The sequence below is a fragment of the Hevea brasiliensis genome, chromosome 3, assembly GCF_030052815.1.
Source record: "Hevea brasiliensis isolate MT/VB/25A 57/8 chromosome 3, ASM3005281v1, whole genome shotgun sequence".
Classification (NCBI taxonomy): Eukaryota; Viridiplantae; Streptophyta; class Magnoliopsida; order Malpighiales; family Euphorbiaceae; genus Hevea; species Hevea brasiliensis.
The window spans coordinates 99291829-99311294 of record NC_079495.1 but is presented as its reverse complement, the minus strand read 5'-3'; the positions used below and the strand labels follow the sequence as shown (position 1 = coordinate 99311294).

General features: G+C 28.4%; 2 protein-coding genes across 3 annotated transcripts; both read left to right on the top strand.

Moving 5' to 3' along the window:
* The first annotated feature begins 7412 nt into the window (after positions 1 to 7412).
* On the top strand, positions 7413 to 10758 carry LOC110634783 (protein N-terminal and lysine N-methyltransferase EFM7). Of its 2 annotated transcripts, none has more exons than XM_021783922.2 (7): positions 7413 to 7529; positions 7660 to 7721; positions 8427 to 8560; positions 8768 to 8913; positions 9329 to 9400; positions 10215 to 10316; positions 10407 to 10758. In XM_021783922.2, the coding sequence occupies exons 1-7, from the start codon at positions 7469 to 7471 to the stop codon at positions 10607 to 10609; spliced, it is 780 nt and encodes a 259-aa protein (XP_021639614.2). In that variant the 5' UTR covers positions 7413 to 7468; the 3' UTR covers positions 10610 to 10758. The 2 variants fall into 2 exon arrangements, with proteins under 2 accessions (XP_021639614.2, XP_021639616.2); XM_021783924.2 differs by having other exon boundaries at positions 7432 to 7529; positions 8801 to 8913.
* Positions 10759 to 14934: 4176 nt separating this feature from the next.
* On the top strand, positions 14935 to 18439 carry LOC110634784 (vacuolar cation/proton exchanger 3). Its single transcript, XM_058144151.1, has 12 exons — positions 14935 to 15414; positions 15595 to 15662; positions 15757 to 15785; positions 16216 to 16412; positions 16531 to 16743; positions 16827 to 16967; positions 17059 to 17175; positions 17318 to 17371; positions 17479 to 17595; positions 17693 to 17783; positions 17884 to 17952; positions 18030 to 18439. The coding sequence occupies exons 1-12, from the start codon at positions 15148 to 15150 to the stop codon at positions 18032 to 18034; spliced, it is 1368 nt and encodes a 455-aa protein (XP_058000134.1). The 5' UTR covers positions 14935 to 15147; the 3' UTR covers positions 18035 to 18439.
* The last annotated feature ends 1027 nt before the right edge of the window (positions 18440 to 19466 follow it).

Genomic DNA, 19466 nt, shown 5'->3' with positions numbered 1-19466 from the left:
ACACTTTAAATTTTGATTGGTATTCATAATTTTTTTTTAAATGTTATGAATTCCTTTTTTTTAAGTTAATTTTTTATACAAAATTTTATTTTTTGAAAAAAAAATCAAAGTTATAATTAATATTTTGATTTGAATTTTTAAAAAATTTTTATTTTGAATTATATTAAAAAAATATTTTTCATATATTATAATAAAGTAATAAATCTTAATAATAAAGTAAAAAGGCTTTAGAAGAAAAAAAAGCCATAAAAATAATATTGAATATCAAATTTTTTATAAGATATGAATTTTCTTTTTTGATTTTTTTATGGAAATTGATTTTTTTTTCGAAACATGGAAGCTATATATTTTTTAAATGTTTTTTATTTTAATTAATTCTTTTTTATAAATTTTTATTTTGTATAAATAATAAAATTAATTTAAATAATAAAAAATAATATAGTTGCAAATGATATAAGTTATTTTTTTCATTCATAAGTTTACCTCTTTATTCATCTTTATATATATATATATATATTTATAATTATGAAGCTACTATATGTTTAGTCACATCATATATTTATTTGGTGTTTATATTTTTGATATGTATTATATTATTATAGCTAACATTTTTTTTAAAATGTTTTTATAATATTAATTATAATTACATGAGATTATAATTGAAATTTTTTTAAGATTATAATTATTTGTTAACAAAGACACAAAAAACTAAACTAACGAGTCTTATTTTTATTAATTTATTTTTTAATTATTTTAAATATTTATAAAATTATTTTTAAAATTTTTTTAATCTATAACTAAAAAATTTACTATTTAATTAATATAATTATAAAATTATTATTAAAATTAAATATTTAATTAAATAAACTTTTACATTTATATTAAAAAATATAAAATTCTAATTTTATTCAATAATATTTATTTTATTTGTTAGAAATATGTAGCTTTTTATTTAAAAAAAAATTAACCACAGATAAACTTTAATTAAATATTAAAATTAAGAATTAAATTTTTTAATTAAGTTTAATTATAACAATCACTTTATTAATTACAAATTTAATTTTTTTAAATATTATTATTATGAAATATAGCTTTAACCAAACATATAATTTATTTCAATACATAAACAATTTTTCACTTATTTTATATTCATTAAAAATAAGAATACAATATTTTAAAATTCTCAAATTATTTTCAGGTATAATAAATTGAAAAATAATTTTTATTGAAAACATTAAAAAATATTTGAATTATATTTGAATTTTGACTAATTTAGGTAAATAAAATAAAAGTAATACAAATTTTATAATCTTGATAAACTTTATCAAATAAAAAATTTAAATAAAATTGAAAATGTGCTTAGAATTTTCTATTAATTAGCCCAATTATCAAATGAATTTTATTTTTTTGTGTTAATAAGTATTTTAATTTATGAATTTATTAAAATTAAAAAAATGCAATTCATAAAATTATTTAGACTTATTTATGTATTTAATAAATTAAAATAGAAAATAAAATTTTATTTTGTATTAAAAATAATAAAATATCATAATATCAAATTTAAATGTTCATTCATGTTAATTTTTAATCTATTTAAATAAGTTTTATATTATTATCTAATTATTAAATATACAAGTATTTAAAGAATAAAATTAATATATAATATATAATTGTAAAAGTTATCTTTATATTACATAATTTAAGTTTTCATATATTTGTGATATATACTTTTTTTAATAAATATTTCAATTTATTATAATTTTTAATTTATATTATATAGAATTATATATAATAATATATCATAAAGTCCTTCCAATCATTAATCAAACTTTACCCTTATATTATTGTATTTTTTCTAATAATTAATTAATAAATATCAAAATGTAAACGGGAGAATTTATGAATTAATCAAATATTTTATATTTTTTAATTTATAATAAATAATAGTTTTATTTTGGAGAAATACTTTAGAGTAAAAGGGCTTTAAGTTAAGTAGAATGAAAATAGAATACATGCATTACAAGTTCAGTGAAGGCCGAACTTGTAACATCCTCACTTTAGCTAGTCCGTACAGTATACTGTTCTGGCGACCAATGTCTGTCCGGACAGTTAGAATGTTTGAAATTATAATTAGATTAGAGTGGGGAGTTATAAAAAAATCAAATAATGTTCATAAAAATCAAGGAAAAATTTTTAGGAATGAAATACACTAAGGTTAAATGAGCTGAAACCCCAGTGATGAGTAACCCGAAGGAGAAGTGACGGTGAAGGCCTTTAACAACCCTAGACCCGGGGAAAACTTCACAAAATAATTTTTGGGACCTCAGGGAAAGATTATTAGGGTTCCCATGACAACAAAATGTTAAGAAAACACAAGAAAAATTTAATCAATGGGTATACACAGTTTTAGCTCATTAAGCCTAACGGAGAGCATTTTGGTCATTTCGTCTTCAGAGATGATTTTTGACCAACTTGTCCATTTATATAAGTGAATTATATGACATAAAATATTGATGAAAAATTTATTAAAAATTAACAACAAGAGAAAGAAAAGAAAATGAAAGTAAATTGGATTTATTACATAATGCTTATGTAAGCATGAGGTCATTTAAAATTTTTGGCCAATCAAAATGCAAGAAAATTATTTATAATACATAAAAGGGAAAGAAAAGAAGTCAAAAAATCTGGAATAACCATCAGCCATCTTCCTTCCATACAAGCCGTGCCACTTCTCTCTTCCCTCTCCTCTATTGGCAAGCTTACCAAGCTTGAGTTCTTTAGTTCTTCTTCAACTAAAGCCTAAGTTCCCAACACAAAACCTTAATATTTTATCTTAGAGAAGATTTTGGGAGCAAAAAGAAGTGTAAAATAAGAGCTTTTGAAAGCTTGAAAAGTGACTCCATTAGAGGTATGTGACCAAACTTAATCTTTCTCTTTCAATTCATGTTGAAGGAGTGAAATTGAATGCAAATTTACAAGAAATTTGAATAAATATTATGTGTATGCCTTGCTTAATATTTTAGTAGCCTTGGGCTTGGTAGGGTTTTGAAGATTTTTTTGAATTAAAATGGTACCCTAGCTGCCCTTAATACTAACCTATTGTTTAGGATGGTGAAAGGTAAGTGAATGCATGATTTGAGATGGAATGGGTTAGGGTTTGAGTATGAAATTGAGATTTTGATCATGTAATGGTGAAAGTTAGTTTTAATGGTCAATTAGTGACCATTTGGTTATGTGTGAATAAGAAATGAAGTGGTTTGTTTAGTGGGAATTGAAGTTAGTGTTGCTGCCCTTGGTGACCTGCAGGACTGGGTGTGAGTCCAGCAAGTTTGGCCAGCAATAACTGGAGTTGTAGAGGTTCAATTGGTGTAAAGACAATTGGACATGAAATTAGACACATAATGGCACAACTTTAGTGAAGAAACCATACCCAGAAAACCAAACCAAGTTAACCTAAAGATTGCCCTAATCCTGGTGACCTGCATTCTGCCTAGGCAAAATGACCAAATGAACAGTATTTATTCATTTAGTCATAACTCAGTGTAGAAAGGTCCAATTGACCTGAAATTTTACCAACAAATAGCTGAGACATAGACCTACGACTCTCATGAAGAAATCTAGCTTAAATTTTGACCATAACATATTCAAAAAGTGACCTTCGGTCATTACACAAAACACTATAGATTTGGTCAGTCCAGAAAATCTGAAAAGTTTGCAATCCGGCTAGTTATGGTTTTTAGGCCATAACTTGAGTTACAAAACTCCAAATGGAGTGATTCAAAAAAGGAAATATAACTAAACATAATAATGAACAACTTTCATGTTGACAACTTTGCCAAATTCCCACTATAAAAATGACCAATAGAACAGTAAACACAAGGCTTGAAATCTGAAAATTTTGAACAACTAACACTAAGCTTAGAAATGATATTGGCAACCAATAACAACAATTTTAGAATGCAAAATGTGGTATGTTGGGAGTATTAGAATCAATGTACTTATTGCCTATGCAAAAGTTAATATTTTAGTTGACTAATAAAATGAATAGTAACACATAAACTTAAATTTCAAGAATTGTACAATTTAAGAGTGTAACATGCCCTGGTACACCTAGCAAGATTGGTTTGGATAGGTTGGCATGCCAATAGAGTTCTGTTAGCAGTATTGCATATGGCTTCATGCCATTTTATGTTTTATGGCCTCCCGTGCCATTCTGTGATATAATAGCCTTTGGCTATGTTGATTGAGTTGTTATACTTGGGTTTTATCCCTGATAATTATTACAGCTTATTTGCTGTTCTGTTGCACACCGGAAGACACAATGTGACCAATGGTGTGATAGTCCAAGGTACTTGGTACCCAGTGCCAGTTTACCCATTTATCCAATCCAGTTGTCTAGTATAGGTTACTCGGGCAATGAAAATAAATCTTACAAAATTTTAATCGAATAATACTGCAATAAATGCCAGAAATTAAGTCTAACTAAAATGTAAACATACATTATGCATATTTATATTATTTTAGTTATTTTATTTTATATTGTCACCACTAAGCAGAATTACTTAGCGCGTCGCTTTTACCACGCGCAGGTACTGGAGACATAACTGGGGATTCCAGCAGACCTCAGACCAGGTAAACTTTTAGATCTGCACACAGAGTCCAGAGTCACCTCACATTTGCAGTGCATTGGTAGGATATTAGGCTACTTTTAATATTTTGTATTTTGTAAACTTGTGTAATCAGACCTGTATTTTGTCATGTATATTATAAACTCATGTAATTATGTTTTGATGTAATTATCTATAAATCATGTTCAGTAATAAATTTGAATATTTCTTATTGAGTTGAGTATGATATGAAATGAATTGAATTTTGAAATATTGAAGTCATTTGAGAAATTGTTGGAAATATATTGGTGGTTTACTAAGATGGATAATATGATTATATTGGAAGTGTTTTTAACAAATTCAGAAGAACTGTTTTTTCAATTTATAGTCGGCACTCTGCCAAATTTTCTATAAAATTTACGAAAAATTCAGATTAATCAAAATTGTAAATAATGAATTAAAAAGGGTAAATTATAATGGAAAATATGATTTGGTGCTCCGACACACTGTGTAGCATATCTTGCTCTGCTACACTGTAGACGGGTAAGGGGTGTCACAGAACTGATAATAGGGAAGGAGCTAGTTTGGATGGAGTGCTACTGTCCCATAGTAATAACTTTAAATATCTCGGCTTAGTCATTCAAGTAGATAGGAGATGTGAGGAGGATGTTAGTCATAGTATTAAAGCCGGATGGTTGAAATGGAGACGTGCCACGGAAGTTTTATGCGATTGCAAGATTCTCAATAAGTTAAAAGGAAAATTTTACCGTATAACCATACGACCAGCCATGTTATATGGTAGTGAGTATTGGGCACTCAAGGAGTCGCATGTGTTTAAGATAAGAGTTGTAGAGATGAGAATGTTAAGGGGGATGTGTGATCATACTAGACTAGATAAAGTTCGTAATGAGAGTATTAAAGAAAAGGTAGGAGTGGTACCAATTGAGAATAAGTTGAGAAAAGGGAGATTGAGGTGGTTTGGTCATGTGAAGTGTAAATATACGGAGACTCCAGTTAGACAAGTAGAGCACATTAGGTTAGAGAATAAAAAGAAAAGAAGGAGTAGTCCTAAACTAACTTGGAGGAGAGTAGTACAACATGATCTAAAAACATTACACATTTTCGAGGATTTAACCCAAAATCGTTTAGAGTGGAGAAAGAGAATTCATATAGCCGACCTCAAATTTTTGGGATAAAAATTTAGTTGAGTTGAGTTGAGTTGAGTATAGTTAATATTTTTTTTTATTTGACAGTTTTAGCTTGATTTTTAAAAATTTTTTAACTCATAATGAAAATTGATTTAGATTAGCTAACAAGAAAGTAATTTTGACTGTTGATATATCATAACTTGATCATAGATTTATTTTAATTTTTACTTTTCAATAAAAAATAAATATTTAAAATCAAGTTAAAAATTTCTAAGAATTAAAGAATTAGTTGTAATACTAAAAAATTTGAAAAAAATTAAATTTTTGTTATCAAGATTAATTTAAAATTTTTTTAAAAATTATGAATAATAAAAAATTTGAGAGAAAATATTATATCTGATAATATGGGTATTTTGATTCCCTACTTTCAAAATAAAAGATATCATTGACAAATAATAATAATAATAATAATAATAATAATAATAATAATAATAATAATATATAATTTACTTATTAAATGCATATAACTAGAATAGAATAAAAGTTTTTTTTATATAAATATTTAGTTTTATTGTATTATTATACTTGTCTTGTTCTGATAGATGAAACGCAAGAATGAGTCAATAGAAAGCTAGAGCTTTGGAGAAATATTTTAGAGTCAAAGGGCTTTAAGTTAGTAGAACGATGACAGAATACATGCATTGCAAGTTCAGTGAAGGCCAAACTGGTGATAGGAAAGGAGTTAATTTGAACGGAGTGGTACTGTCCCAAAGTATTCACTTTAAATATTTCGGCTCAGTCCTTCTAGTAGATGGGAGATGTGAGGAGGATGTTAGTCATAGGATTAAAGCCGGATGGTTGAAGTGGAGACGTGCCACGGGAGTTTTATGTGATCGCAAAATTCCCAATAAGTTAAAAGGAAAATTTTACTGTACAACCATACGACCGGCTATGTTATATGAAAGTGAGTGTTGGGCACTAAAGGAGTCGTATGCGTTTCAGATAAGAGTTGCAGATATGAGAATGTTAAGGTGGATGAGTGGTCATACTAGACTAGATAAAGTCTAATGAGAGTATTAGAGAAAAGGTAAGAGTGGTGCCAATTGAGGATAAGTTGAAAGAAGGGAGATTGAGTTAGTTTGGTCATGTAAAGCGTAGACATACAGAGACTCCAGTTAGACAAGTAGAGCACATTAAGTTAAAGGATAGAAAGAAAAAAAAAAGGGTAGACCTAAATTGACTTGGAGGAGAGTAGTACAATATGACTTAGAAGTATTACACATTTCTGAGGATTTAATCCAAAATCGTTTAGAGTGGAGAAAGCGAATCCATATAGCTGATCCCAAATTTTTGGGATAAAAACTTAGTTGAGTCGAATTGAGTATTATTATACTTGTTTTGAAAGAAAAATTCTATTAATTTTAAGATTAATTAATTAATTAATAAGATAAATTTTTTCAAATTACATATAAAAAATTAAAAATTAAAAATTATAAATAAAAAAATTAAATTACGAATAAGTGCGATAAGCATGTCTAACGCACTAGTATTTGTAAATTTTTTAGCACATGGGAGCAAAGTTGGACAACAATTTTGGGCTGACCAGCCCATATGCAGGTCTAGAACAACTTACAAAGTGAGCTTCTAGACCTGGCCCAGAGAAATCATCTATTCTCTGATGCTTTTACCCAAAGTCTCAGTGATGCTTGAAAGATGGACATTGCCCTCTTCTCCCCGTCTTCGCTTTTCGCCGACGACGATGACGCCTCTATTGGTAATGCTATTCACAATTACTTAAGTATTCCCTTACATCCCCTGTTGAGGGATAGTTTTCTTGCTGCTTCATTTTTTTTTTCTTTTCTTTTATATGCGTTAAACTTACTGAACATTTTTTATTTTTTTAGTTGAGGAAACGAATAAATCCCAACAAAGCTATGTGGAGAGGAAGCACAGTTTTCCCGGAATGGTAATTAGTCCTTTCCAGGGTCATAGCTAGGAGTAGTTGCCTTTAATTTTTGTTGGTTTCTTAGTTGGTATTGGATATTCAGTATGCTGGTGATACAGACAGCTAGATATTGTTTGTCATTTACTTCTATTGAGAAAGAGAGGGAGAGTTAGTGGCACATACTGTTTAACTGAGTATTTCATATTCAACTTTCAAATGTACTCTTTAAAATGTTGGATTGGTGAATTGGGTAGCATATGTTTGGTTAAGTAACGCAAATTCCTTTTATGAGGTTTCATTTTCACTTTTTTTCCCCCCTTTTTGTTGTGCTTAAGTATTAAATTTGCAATCAAGCCTTAGTCATTTAAGTATGAAGACCATATGAATGAGTCCTTGAATTGGATGCTGTCACCATATAGCACAGTTGTTTCTTGCTATGTGAATCTGAATTTAGGTAAGTAGAAATTGAGAGGGTTTTATTGAATAAAACGTGTTGCTGTTATTGAGTTCAGTTTTTGAGGGCAGCATATGAAAGAGTTAGATTTGGGATTTCAACTATTTGGGTTTTTGTTACTAATTTATGCGGTATTATCATATGAGGATGCAGCTGTTAATGTTTGTGTAATTATTGTCTATATGATAAAGCATCTTGGTCATTCTGTTTCAGGAATGGTTGGGCTCTTATGATCTTCCGTCTTCATGCTATGTCTTTTGGCTTTTATGCAGGAGTTGCTCATCCGAGAATTTTCTTTTCATTGGCTGAATGCTAATTTACTCTGGCCAGGGACATTTGCATTTGCAGAATGGTTAGTTCAGCATAGGTCACATATAGAAAGACGCCGTTGCATTGAATTGGGCAGGTACTGTCCTTGTTTCTTCCCCTCAACTTTGTGATGTATTAGTAGTATTCCTCACATCTAACTCACCTAAGGTGATCTTGGACCATAATTCATCTTTCCATCCTGTTGGTACCCCTTTCTCCTTGCCTATATGCCCTTAGTTTAATAGCTACTCTTCCATTTAGTTTTTAACTTACAGTTGATGCAAATAATTTCACTCGATGGCAGTGGCACAGGAGCTTTAGCTATTTTTCTTAGCAGATCATTTAATCTTGATATCACGACATCAGACTACAATGATCAAGAAATTGAAGAGAACATAGCTTATAACTGTGCTGCAAATGGAATCACACCTGTCCTTGCTCACATAAAGCGTGAGTTCCCTAGTCATCTAATTACCTCTGAGAAGATATTCAGTGTGATTTTGTCACAGCCTTTGTTAACCTAATTTGTTATTAGGGCTTAACTTCTTTATAATCAATGTACATTATAAATAGAATTTCAAGTGATAAGTAACTTCTTCATAGTAATGTTGGGCAGATCATTAACTAGGTGGATTTGCCATATAATAACCTCCTACTCTCTCTATAATGTAATGATCTTGAAAGTGATACAAGCTCACAGTTTCTCTAATGTTTCTAGAAATATTAATCTTAGCATTGGATCATATCATCATAGATTTTATGTTTTCTCTATCTTTTTTCTTTTTATTTTTCTTAATTTATTTTTTATTTTTATTTATTTATTTTGCATTGGATGATGTTAACTAGAGTGTTCATTTGTTTATAGATACATGGGGTGACACGTTTCCAATTGCTGATCCTGACTGGGACTTGGTTATAGCTAGTGATATATTATTGTGTAAGCTTCTATCTATCAACTTCTAGAAACGTAATTATATTCTTCAAAGTGGAAATGGAAGCATTTAAATTTAATAAGTCATTGGTTTGATTTAAGTTTTGCTTTAGGTTAAAAATATCATTCTATTAAAGTGAGGAAATGATGATCCTCGATAATGCGCAAGCATGCATAGGAAGACCCAGTTTGGGCTAGATTGCCTGTTTTGGGAGGCAATGGTGTCTTGCTGTGAAGTTTCTTGTTGCTGTCTATACATCATGAGTGGTCCAAGAAATTTCACATTTTTTCATTGGTGCAAGTGTCAGGTTATTTTTGGGGATAAGTAAAGGATCTCTGGACCTTCATGATCTTTTTGTGGGGTGTTTGATGTGGTTGCTGTCCATTGGACTTCTGGATCTGGAAATCAAGATGTTCTTGTTGGCTATTCTTAAGTTTTATTCCCTGTTAGTGATTTTCTTCTAGCTTTTGTTTTTCCCTTCTTTTTATGTTCTATTGCTTCCTGTACATATTTTTGACGGGTTCCCTCTGCTTGCTTCACTTTTGGCTAACAAGCTAAAATCTTGCAAGAAAAGAGAGAGAGAGAGAGAGAGAGAGAGAGAGAGACTAGTTTCATAGTAACTTGGGTTGGGATGGTGTAGTACAAGGGCACTAATTGTTTCGTGTTGAGAAATATGATATATTGTGTTTGATAGTTGCTAAACATGCTATTCTGATCTACAGGGAACTGCATATTGAAATTTCACAATGAGCTTCCAATTTATTTTCTCACCTGCAAATTTTTTAAGATATTCTTGTTTTTCCCCTTCAATGCTTGTAGATGTGAAACAGTACTCGAACCTGATAGAAACTCTTTCCTTTCTCCTCAAATCTTACAAGCCAAAAAATGACGAAGTAGTCGCAGCTAATGAACAAAATGGAGGTATTATATTAGTGAATCTTTAATTTCTTAAAGGAAAAAATAGAATCTATGATCAACCATTGTGCTGATTTGTCTTACTCATGCTGGCAGGAACATTCATGGGGTTGCCCAGGCCTGCATTTTTAATGAGTTGGAGACGCAGGATTGGAAAGGAGGATGAATCTTTATTTTTCAGTGGTTGTGAGGTTGCTGGGCTTGAAGTTCAGCATCTTGGGTCTCGTGTGTACTGCATCAAACCTAGAGATCTGCATTCAAAAGACCAAAAAGAGTTGGTGGTTGAATCAACAGCATAAATTTAAAAGGACTATTTTGTTATCATAAACATATTTGAAGAACTAAAAAATAGAGAATTTAAATTGTGATTTTTGTCATACCGCAATTGTCTTGCTCTTAGTGCGGCTATATGCGCAATTCTAAAATCTAAAACACACTTCAAGTCTAAGGAATGTGTTCTTCCATTTCACTGCAATGGAGTTTGATCTAACGAGTCCACGAGTTGTAAGCCAATCATTCGATTTACTTTGACTTGACGTTGTTGTGAACAATATCCACAAGATCTAGGGTTATATACTTAACAAAGCTAGGATAATTGTTAATGTATGGTAAGCTATATATATACTTTCACAAGTGAAGCAGGACGTCGAATGATCAATCTTGAAATACCCAAAGGATTTTAAAATTAAAATAAAGAGTGCCAAACCTCAAAAAATGGGCCAGCGCTAAAGGAGGGTGTAAAATCCCCGTTTCTGCAACCATAAGATCACAAGTCCGTGTGAGCGCGGTGCGAAAGATACAGGCGAACGAAGTAAGCATGCCCACATTTTTAGGCTTGCAGACGATCATGCGCCCGCTCTACTTCACATATATCGGTTTCTTTTGTTTGTCCCTTACTAGTAGCTTTGAAGGACGTTTAAAATAAATAAATAAATAAAGCAGTTTGATTGCATGTAATATCTAAGGGCAAATATACTTAGTTATAAAGTATTAAAAAATAATTTAAAATTAAATTTAATAAATTTTAATTATTAAAATATTAAAATAATAAAATAATTTTTTTAAATTATTTCTTTTAATAGTATTTAAGGGTCTATTTAGTATTACTGTTAAAATTATTATTGAAAAAATTAATTTTTTAAATATATTAGTTAAAAAAATATTAAAAAAAATTTAAATTAAATTTAATAAATTTTAGTTATAAAAATATTAAAATAATAAAATAGCTTTTATTTAAAAAACAGTTTCAATCTTCTAAATGCAATACCAAACATGTATTAATCCCAATTGTAGATTGTAAAAATATAATCACACGTAAGCACCAATATATAAACAATTTAGATAACCTTTTTCAATTAATTTATCACACTGTTCATAGTTAATGATGAATTTAAAGGGGTTAGAAGATGCTATTGTTCCTAATTTTTTAATTTTTAATGAGAAATAGATTATATGTAAGCATATTTTTAATAGACTTTTACATTTGACCTCTAAAATAAATTTTTTAGCAAAAGTTTGAAATTATTATATTTATTTATTAACCTAATTAAATAATAATTACATACTTCATATTTGTAAAAATTTTAAAATTTATTTTGTTAATTCAATTAAAATAAAAAAATGCGAATTATATTCTTTAAAATCTTTTAATAATTAAAAAAAAATCAAATCGTGAATAAGCACAAAAAAATGTCAATTATGCTTAATTGTTATGTTTGTCACATATCCTAATTAAGTTTATATACCAAACAGCTTATATCTGTCTTTGACACCCATTAATTTAAATATTACATTCGTCATTACTTATGGTGATTTTCAAAAAAAAAAAAAACAAAAGTGGCCGATCAACAGGGAGAGCAGATTTTGATTTAAATCGAAAAATTAAATTGAACCGAGTTAATTCAGTTCAATCAGTTCAGTTTTAAAATTTAATCAGTTTGTTTGATTTATAATTTTTGATAATTTCAATTAATCGGTTCGATTCGATTATTTTCACAAAAAATAAAAAAAATGAATCGAACTGAAATTATTAATATATATATCAAGGAAAATCAAAGAAAATCGAACTGAACCCTAAGATTTTTGAGTTTTAATTTCTAATTTTTTTTGCTTTTATATTTTTGTTATTTAGATTTAATATTGAAAATATGAGATTTTATAAAATTTGATTTGATCGGTTTAAAATCGAATTGAACCGATATTTATCGATTTGATTCGATTTAATTTTCTCTTATTAATCGATTTAGTTTAATTTTTAAAATTTTTAATTTTATCTATTCGGTTTGATTTAAAATCGAATCAACTGTTTGCACACTCTAAATGTGAGACTTCTTAAGTATTAAATTATTATATATTACTAAAACACGCAACAGTAAAAATACAATTTTATCCTCTTTTATATAACTAAAGCAGGTGGCACTTTTATTGTTCTTGCCATTTTGCCCTCCCTTTACTTTGATTGAATGATCACGTGATGACAACTGATGGACTCTGCGGCCTTATTCAGCTCCGTTGAATAGTTTTCAAGCATATAATGACAGATTTAATCTATGGAATATAACCCATCAACGAGGGTAATCTTGACCTTTTATATATCATTATTATTAAAAGAGCACGTAAAAAAGTAAAATTATCTTTTTCCTTTAACCTAAAATAAACTAGCTCTCTTATTCAAATTTGTTTTTGGCAAGATCTCCACTTGGTTACGTGCCTATTGTATTTTCATGCACAAAAAAACAAAATCTTCTATTTATTAGCCTAAAAAAATATAATCTATTTGTTTAATACATTTATTATATTTTTATCAATTACTTATAAAAAATAAAACTTTTTTATTGACCATACTTTAATTTATTTAAATGTATCATTTTTATTTTATTAATTTAATAAAAAATTTTATTTTATATTATTTATAAATTATGATTTTTTCTAAGCATCATTATAATTTGAAGTGAATTAATATTTTCAACTGAAGCCATTTTACAAGATATGTAGATTATCAAGCACTAATAAAAAGTGTTGACCCATTTAAAATGACTTCATTTTTAAATTAATGAAATGTCAAAGTTTCATCTCATTATAAAGAAAGTATAATAATAAATTATTAATCTTCTTTAATAATATTTCTTGACTTTTTTTTTTTCATTTTACTTTTGTTGTAAATACTGTTTTAAAATAGGACGATTTTGATTATCATTATTATTATCTAAAAATATTAAAAATATTATCTATTGATTTTTTTTTATAATATGTATTTATAGATTAATTTATTAAAGTGTACAAGTAACAAATAATTAAGTTAGTTATACTCTTAAATTTTGATGTAATTAAAATATATTTAATTTATTTTTAATGATTAAAAAATATTTTAAAGCAATGCACATGTACATTAATCTTATATATTAAATCTATTATTACAAGAAAAATATTAATTTTTTTAGATGAGTTAATTGATTTTATTTTTTTAACCGTTATTATTATTTTTTTATGATTAGACTCTATAATTAAATTTCTTTTATTATTAAATTATATTTCAGTGTATTATAATAAGTAAATAATAAATATTATATTGTTTTAAAAAAATATTATACTATTAACATTAGTTGATGTTAAACAAAACTACGTATACATAACTAATATGCAATATAGTTAATAATTAAAATTTTATTTCAATTAAATTGAAGAAATAATTTTAATAATTATTAGCAGATAATAATTTTATTTATAAAATGTAAATATAATATTTCAAATTATTATAAAATAAAATTGAAAATATTTTTTAATTTATTAATTATATCCTCATAATATATATATATATATATATATATATATATATATATATATATAAAAGCTTCTAATGCCCACAAAATAAATAACGTCTTTAACCACTAAATCAAAACAAATCAATCAAAATATTTACAATTCTAAGCCCAATTCTTGTTTAAACTTCAACTATCTCCTTAAAAACAAAATAATAAATTGGCAATCAACCATACTTCCAAAAAAATTCTTTAAATTAAAGTATGATCTATCTTCTTTCCATTACTCTAATAGATAATAATCAAATTTATTTATTTTGTATTTTATTAGCAAATTAATAACAATGATTGTAAAAAACATTTTCAGAGCTAAAATTTAGTAATTTTACAAATTCCTTTTCAAAAATATCAATACAAAAACTCATTTTAAACATTAGAAAAAGACCAGAGATTGAGAGTTCAAACCCAACAGGAACTAGTCCACTATAAAAAAGGAGTATATCGTTTTTTATTTTGCATGTCATAATTAATATTTAAATCACTATTTTTAAAAAATATATGAACAACTCTTTTAAGTTTTTATTCCAAAGTATATTTTCATCCTATATTATTTTTTATTTTTTTCAATTTTTACGTGAAAATATCTTAATACTCTTTTGAATAAATTATTATTTCATTCTTGAATTTTATCATTATAAACACTTAGATATCTAAATTTTTATCATTATTCATATTTTAGTCTCTCGTTAACTATTTTATATTCTGTTAACTAATTAATTGCTAAATTGATAAAAATGAAAAAAAAAGGATGAAATTAGAATTTAAATACTTTTTTATTTATTTTTAAAACATTAAATTAAAATATTATAAATGGAAAAGTAATTTATCCTAAAAAAAAAAAAAGTTTCGAGGAAGATGCATGCAATCCCAGAACCAAGAAAATGTAGCTGCTATTTATAACAGTAATCGGCAAGTTCTTCATGCCATCCCAAGATGACTATACGTCTATCATCCTTCAGGAGTAACACTACTATAGCAGTCGTAACATTTTGGCCTAACCAACCAATCATCTATCCATAATGGCTTTGTTGCAGGAACCATGGCCTCTTGAGCATGGCAACGTTAAAGGTCTAAGCAAGGAGATGAGACACGGCCACAGTGCTCACAACATTTCCTCCTCGTCTCTGCGCAAAAAATCTGACCCCACTCTCGTTTCCAAGCTTAGATATGGATTGCTTAGAAACTTGTTAGCCAATCTTCAGGAACTCATTTTAGGGACTAAACTTTCTATTCTTTTTCCTGCAATCCCACTCGCCATTCTCGCTGAGTGTTATGGCTTCGGAAGAGTGAGTGCTTTTGCTTGAATTTTTCCCGTTAGTTTTTAGGGTTCTGTGGAGATTATGATCAGGCTTAGATTTGAATTATTGATTAAAATTGAAGATTGGGAAAACGATTAATTTGATTGAATTATGTGGGTTAATTCCTTTATCGGGTTAATAGTTTTTTTATGATTCTTGTGCATACAGCCGTGGGTTTTCGCTATGAGCTTACTGGGTCTTACTCCTCTTGCCGAACGAGTCAGCTTTTTGACAGAGTAAGGCGGTTTCTATTTGTGCATTTTTGTTGTTTATTATTGAGTTGAACTTGATAATGATCTCATTTTCATCTTTCTTGATTGTGTTTTGCAGGCAAATTGCTTACTACACTGGCCCAACAGGTACAAATTGATTTCTCAAGGAGAGCAATTTGATGGAACTTCATTATACATAGGCTGACAAAATAATTTTTCTTTCTTTATTTAAAAGAGACTGCACTAAATTAATTTAAATGGTCATTGGAACCTTGCACGTTGGTTTGAAGACCTTTCTCGTGACAGGAAAAATCCAAGAAAAACTGAAATGTTTGGAGGAATGATTTATATTTTCATGCAGAGTACAATACAACCTAAAAGCTGAAATATTTTTCTGGCCTGTATGCAACTGCTTTGATGTCATTAGCTGAACCTGAGTGGCCAGTGACCACTTAACAAGATGAGAATGTGCATGCATTAATCTTTTATAATTCCATTCCCATTCTTTTCTCTTATAATGCTATCAATTTCAAATGAAAGAGGAAAAAAAATTCAAATGAAATTCCGGCTTTTGCAGTGGGAGGCCTCCTGAATGCAACATGTGGCAATGCTACAGAGCTCATAATAGCTATCCTCGCACTAAGGCAACGCAAAATAGAGGTGGTGAAATATTCCCTCTTGGGTTCCGTAATATCGAATCTGCTTCTTGTTCTTGGGACCTCTCTCTTCTGTGGCGGGATTGCAAATATCAGTAAAGAACAAAAATATGATAGAGTGAGTTGTTCTTTTTATTAATCTTATTCTTCTAATAGCAGTCAAGAAATTACGGTATCAAATAAATTCATATAACTAATTAACATTTAATGGCATTGATTAATTAATGAATGAACAGAAACAAGCTGATGTAAATATACTGCTTCTGCTTATGGCATTGTTGTGCTACATGCTACCATTGTTGCTCCGAATTTCCAGCAGCTCCACTGCTCTCACTGCCGTCCCAACACTTCAGTTGTCAAGATCAAGTAGTCTTGTGATGCTTCTTGCATACATTGCATACATTGTCTTCCAATTGGTGACACACAGACGATTGTTTGAAGCGCCGGAGGTGACTATATATTCTCCCTAAAATTAATCATTCCTTTATATTATTGACAAGAGCTATTATATATTGTGGCAATTGATGAGCAGGAATCAGTGGATGGTGATGATGATGATGATGTGATCTCAGAAGAAGCGCCTGTTATAGGATTCTGGAGTGGAATTGCTTGGCTGGTGGGGATGACTGCTATTATAGCTTTGTTATCAGAATATCTTGCGAGAACAATTGAGGTAACTATAAGTATTCAACTTCTTATCAGTCCTAGGAAACACTAATTAAAATAGCGTCACATAATTAAAAATATAACCCTTATCTTTTCAGGATGCTTCTGATTCTTGGGGCCTTTCTGTCAGCTTCATTAGCGTTATCCTCCTACCAGTTGTTGGAAATGCAACAGAACATGCTGGAGCAGTCATATTTGCTTTTAAAAACAAGTTGGTGAGTACTGAGTAGAAATAATGATTTCCCTGCCATTTTTCTTATATATTATGTCCTTATTTTCAAGCATTTTTGGATTTTCTCTTTCACCTCCATGAAAGATTACCCAATGAATTTGAATGTTTCTGGCCATGAAATGCAGGATATATCTTTAGGTATTGCTTTGGGTTCCGCAACTCAAATATCTATGTTTGTGGTAAGAACTAAGAATAGTCACAGTAGAAATTAAACAATATATCCTTTCCACCAAAGCTTTTTTAATTCAAAATTTTGAAAATTCTAACATTTAAATCTGAATTTCAGGTTCCATTATGCGTGATTGTTGCTTGGATAATAGGTATTAAGATGGATCTTAATTTCAATCTCCTTGAGACTGGCACTCTTGCTCTAGCAATCACCACCACAGCCTTCACTTTACAGGCAAGACTAAATTTATACCAACCTATATATATAGAAATTAATGTGCCTTTTTCATAGTCTGTTGTTAGTGAAACTGAATTTATTTTTTCCACTGCAGGATGGTACTTCTCATTACTTGAAAGGATTGGCTTTGCTGCTGTGCTACATTGTCATCGGAGTATGCTTTTTCTTATTCAAAGCACCACTTAGTAAGGACCTGCAACCATTTTTAAGCTTGCTTAGAACTTAGAAGAGCAAAATTCATCAATCCCATTACTTATTAACATGATCTTCATTTTCTCACTCCAGACCAAGGAAATGTTATCAATTTCGGAGTCAAGCCAGCAACTGGAGCAGTACTCACATCTCAGTACACAGGTGATTCCTGATTCATTAGTAAATCCAAGCATTTTCTTGCATTTCAGATCTACCCATGTAACTTAATTTAATTGCAGGCTAGAGGGTGTGGAGTTGAGTCCCTAGATGAGGATAGTGGTATTCAAATATCTCTGGCCATTTTGGATGCATTTGTTATTCTTTAATTTTCGTTCTGATGGACAGACTGCCGGAAAGCAATTAAGCAAGCAATCTTTGTTTTGTTTGAGATTATAGTTGTCATGGTTTCAGAACTAAAATGGAAGATTTTACAAAGAGTCACAGTACCGTTGTTGCTTTTTGAAGACAGGCTACCTACATTATGTCATATTGTATTGATATGATCTCCTGAGTGTTTTTGTGACCGGGTTTGATTTCCTATGCCAATTATATTGAGAGGATTGGCATATGGCACAAGGGTTTTTCTTTCCTCTTGTATTCAAATTATTAATTAATTTAATTAATTTTTTATAAGTATTTAAAATTTAAATCACTGCATGTTTTATTAAATTATTTATAAGTGGCCGATAAATAAATGAGTTAATTTATTTTTAAAATTTATATACTAATTTAATCGATTTATAAGTTAAAACAAATACCTTTAAAAAATTATTTTAAGTGACATATTCATAGAATTCTTCATTGAAAAGTGAATATGGGAATACTTGTATGCTCCCATTTTTTGGCTCTTGCTCATTCCTCTCCATTGTGAGATTCTATTCTCCAAAAGATCTTCTTGTTTCTATGTTTGTGTCATGTGATGCTAACAATTTTTTTTTTTTAATCTTTGAACGTTGGATGAAAAATCTAATTCCTTCATAAATTGACATTTGATTCTCTAATTGAGCAGCTAATTATACTCTTATCTACGTTTACATCTTTAAGGCTTTCTTAAATTTATTTCAAAGTAAATATAAAACATTTTAATATAATTTAACTTAAATTTTATGTAAATATTTGAAATTTATAATTTATTAAAGGAAAATTTATATAAATATGTAATATAAATATAAATTATGTTAGAAAGAAAAAATAAATAATACATGAATTAAATAAATTTCAGATATCTTATAATATCCATAATTTTTTTAATTAATGTCAATAACTAAATAATGCTAATATTTTTTTTCTTGTAATCACATTTATCGTCTACATAACTTAAAGTTTTATATATTTATTTTTTAATTTCAATAACTAAGAAAAAAAGAAAAAATTGAGAATCTTTTTTGAATCTTTTTCGTATCTATTTGGTATCGAGTTTGAAGGGTCGAATTTATTTTTCTGAATAAAAGTATTAGATGTTGTTAAAAAAATAATTAAAATTTTTTTTTTATTATTTTTATAATTAAAATTTATTAAAATTAATTATAAATTATTTTTTAATACTATCTAATTAATATATTTAAAAAAATAATTCTTTCACTAATAATTTTAATAGTAATGTGAAATATTAATTTTATTCATTTCTCTATTATAAATGTAACATTAAAATGATAGCCTAACTAGATTAATTATTA

Excerpts from the sequence above, each read along its gene's own strand:
- LOC110634783 (XM_021783922.2), top strand. The coding sequence starts at position 7,469 with ATGGACATTGCCCTCTTCTCCCCGTCTTCGCTTTTCGCCGACGACGAT. Across the intron at positions 7,722-8,426 it reads AGCACAGTTTTCCCGGAATG|GAGTTGCTCATCCGAGAATT; the intron begins GTAATTAGTCCT and ends GCTTTTATGCAG. Across the intron at positions 8,561-8,767 it reads CGTTGCATTGAATTGGGCAG|TGGCACAGGAGCTTTAGCTA; the intron begins GTACTGTCCTTG and ends ACTCGATGGCAG.
- LOC110634784 (XM_058144151.1), top strand. The coding sequence starts at position 15,148 with ATGGCTTTGTTGCAGGAACCATGGCCTCTTGAGCATGGCAACGTTAAA. Across the intron at positions 17,176-17,317 it reads TTGCTTTTAAAAACAAGTTG|GATATATCTTTAGGTATTGC; the intron begins GTGAGTACTGAG and ends CATGAAATGCAG. Across the intron at positions 17,784-17,883 it reads CTTATTCAAAGCACCACTTA|ACCAAGGAAATGTTATCAAT; the intron begins GTAAGGACCTGC and ends TTCTCACTCCAG.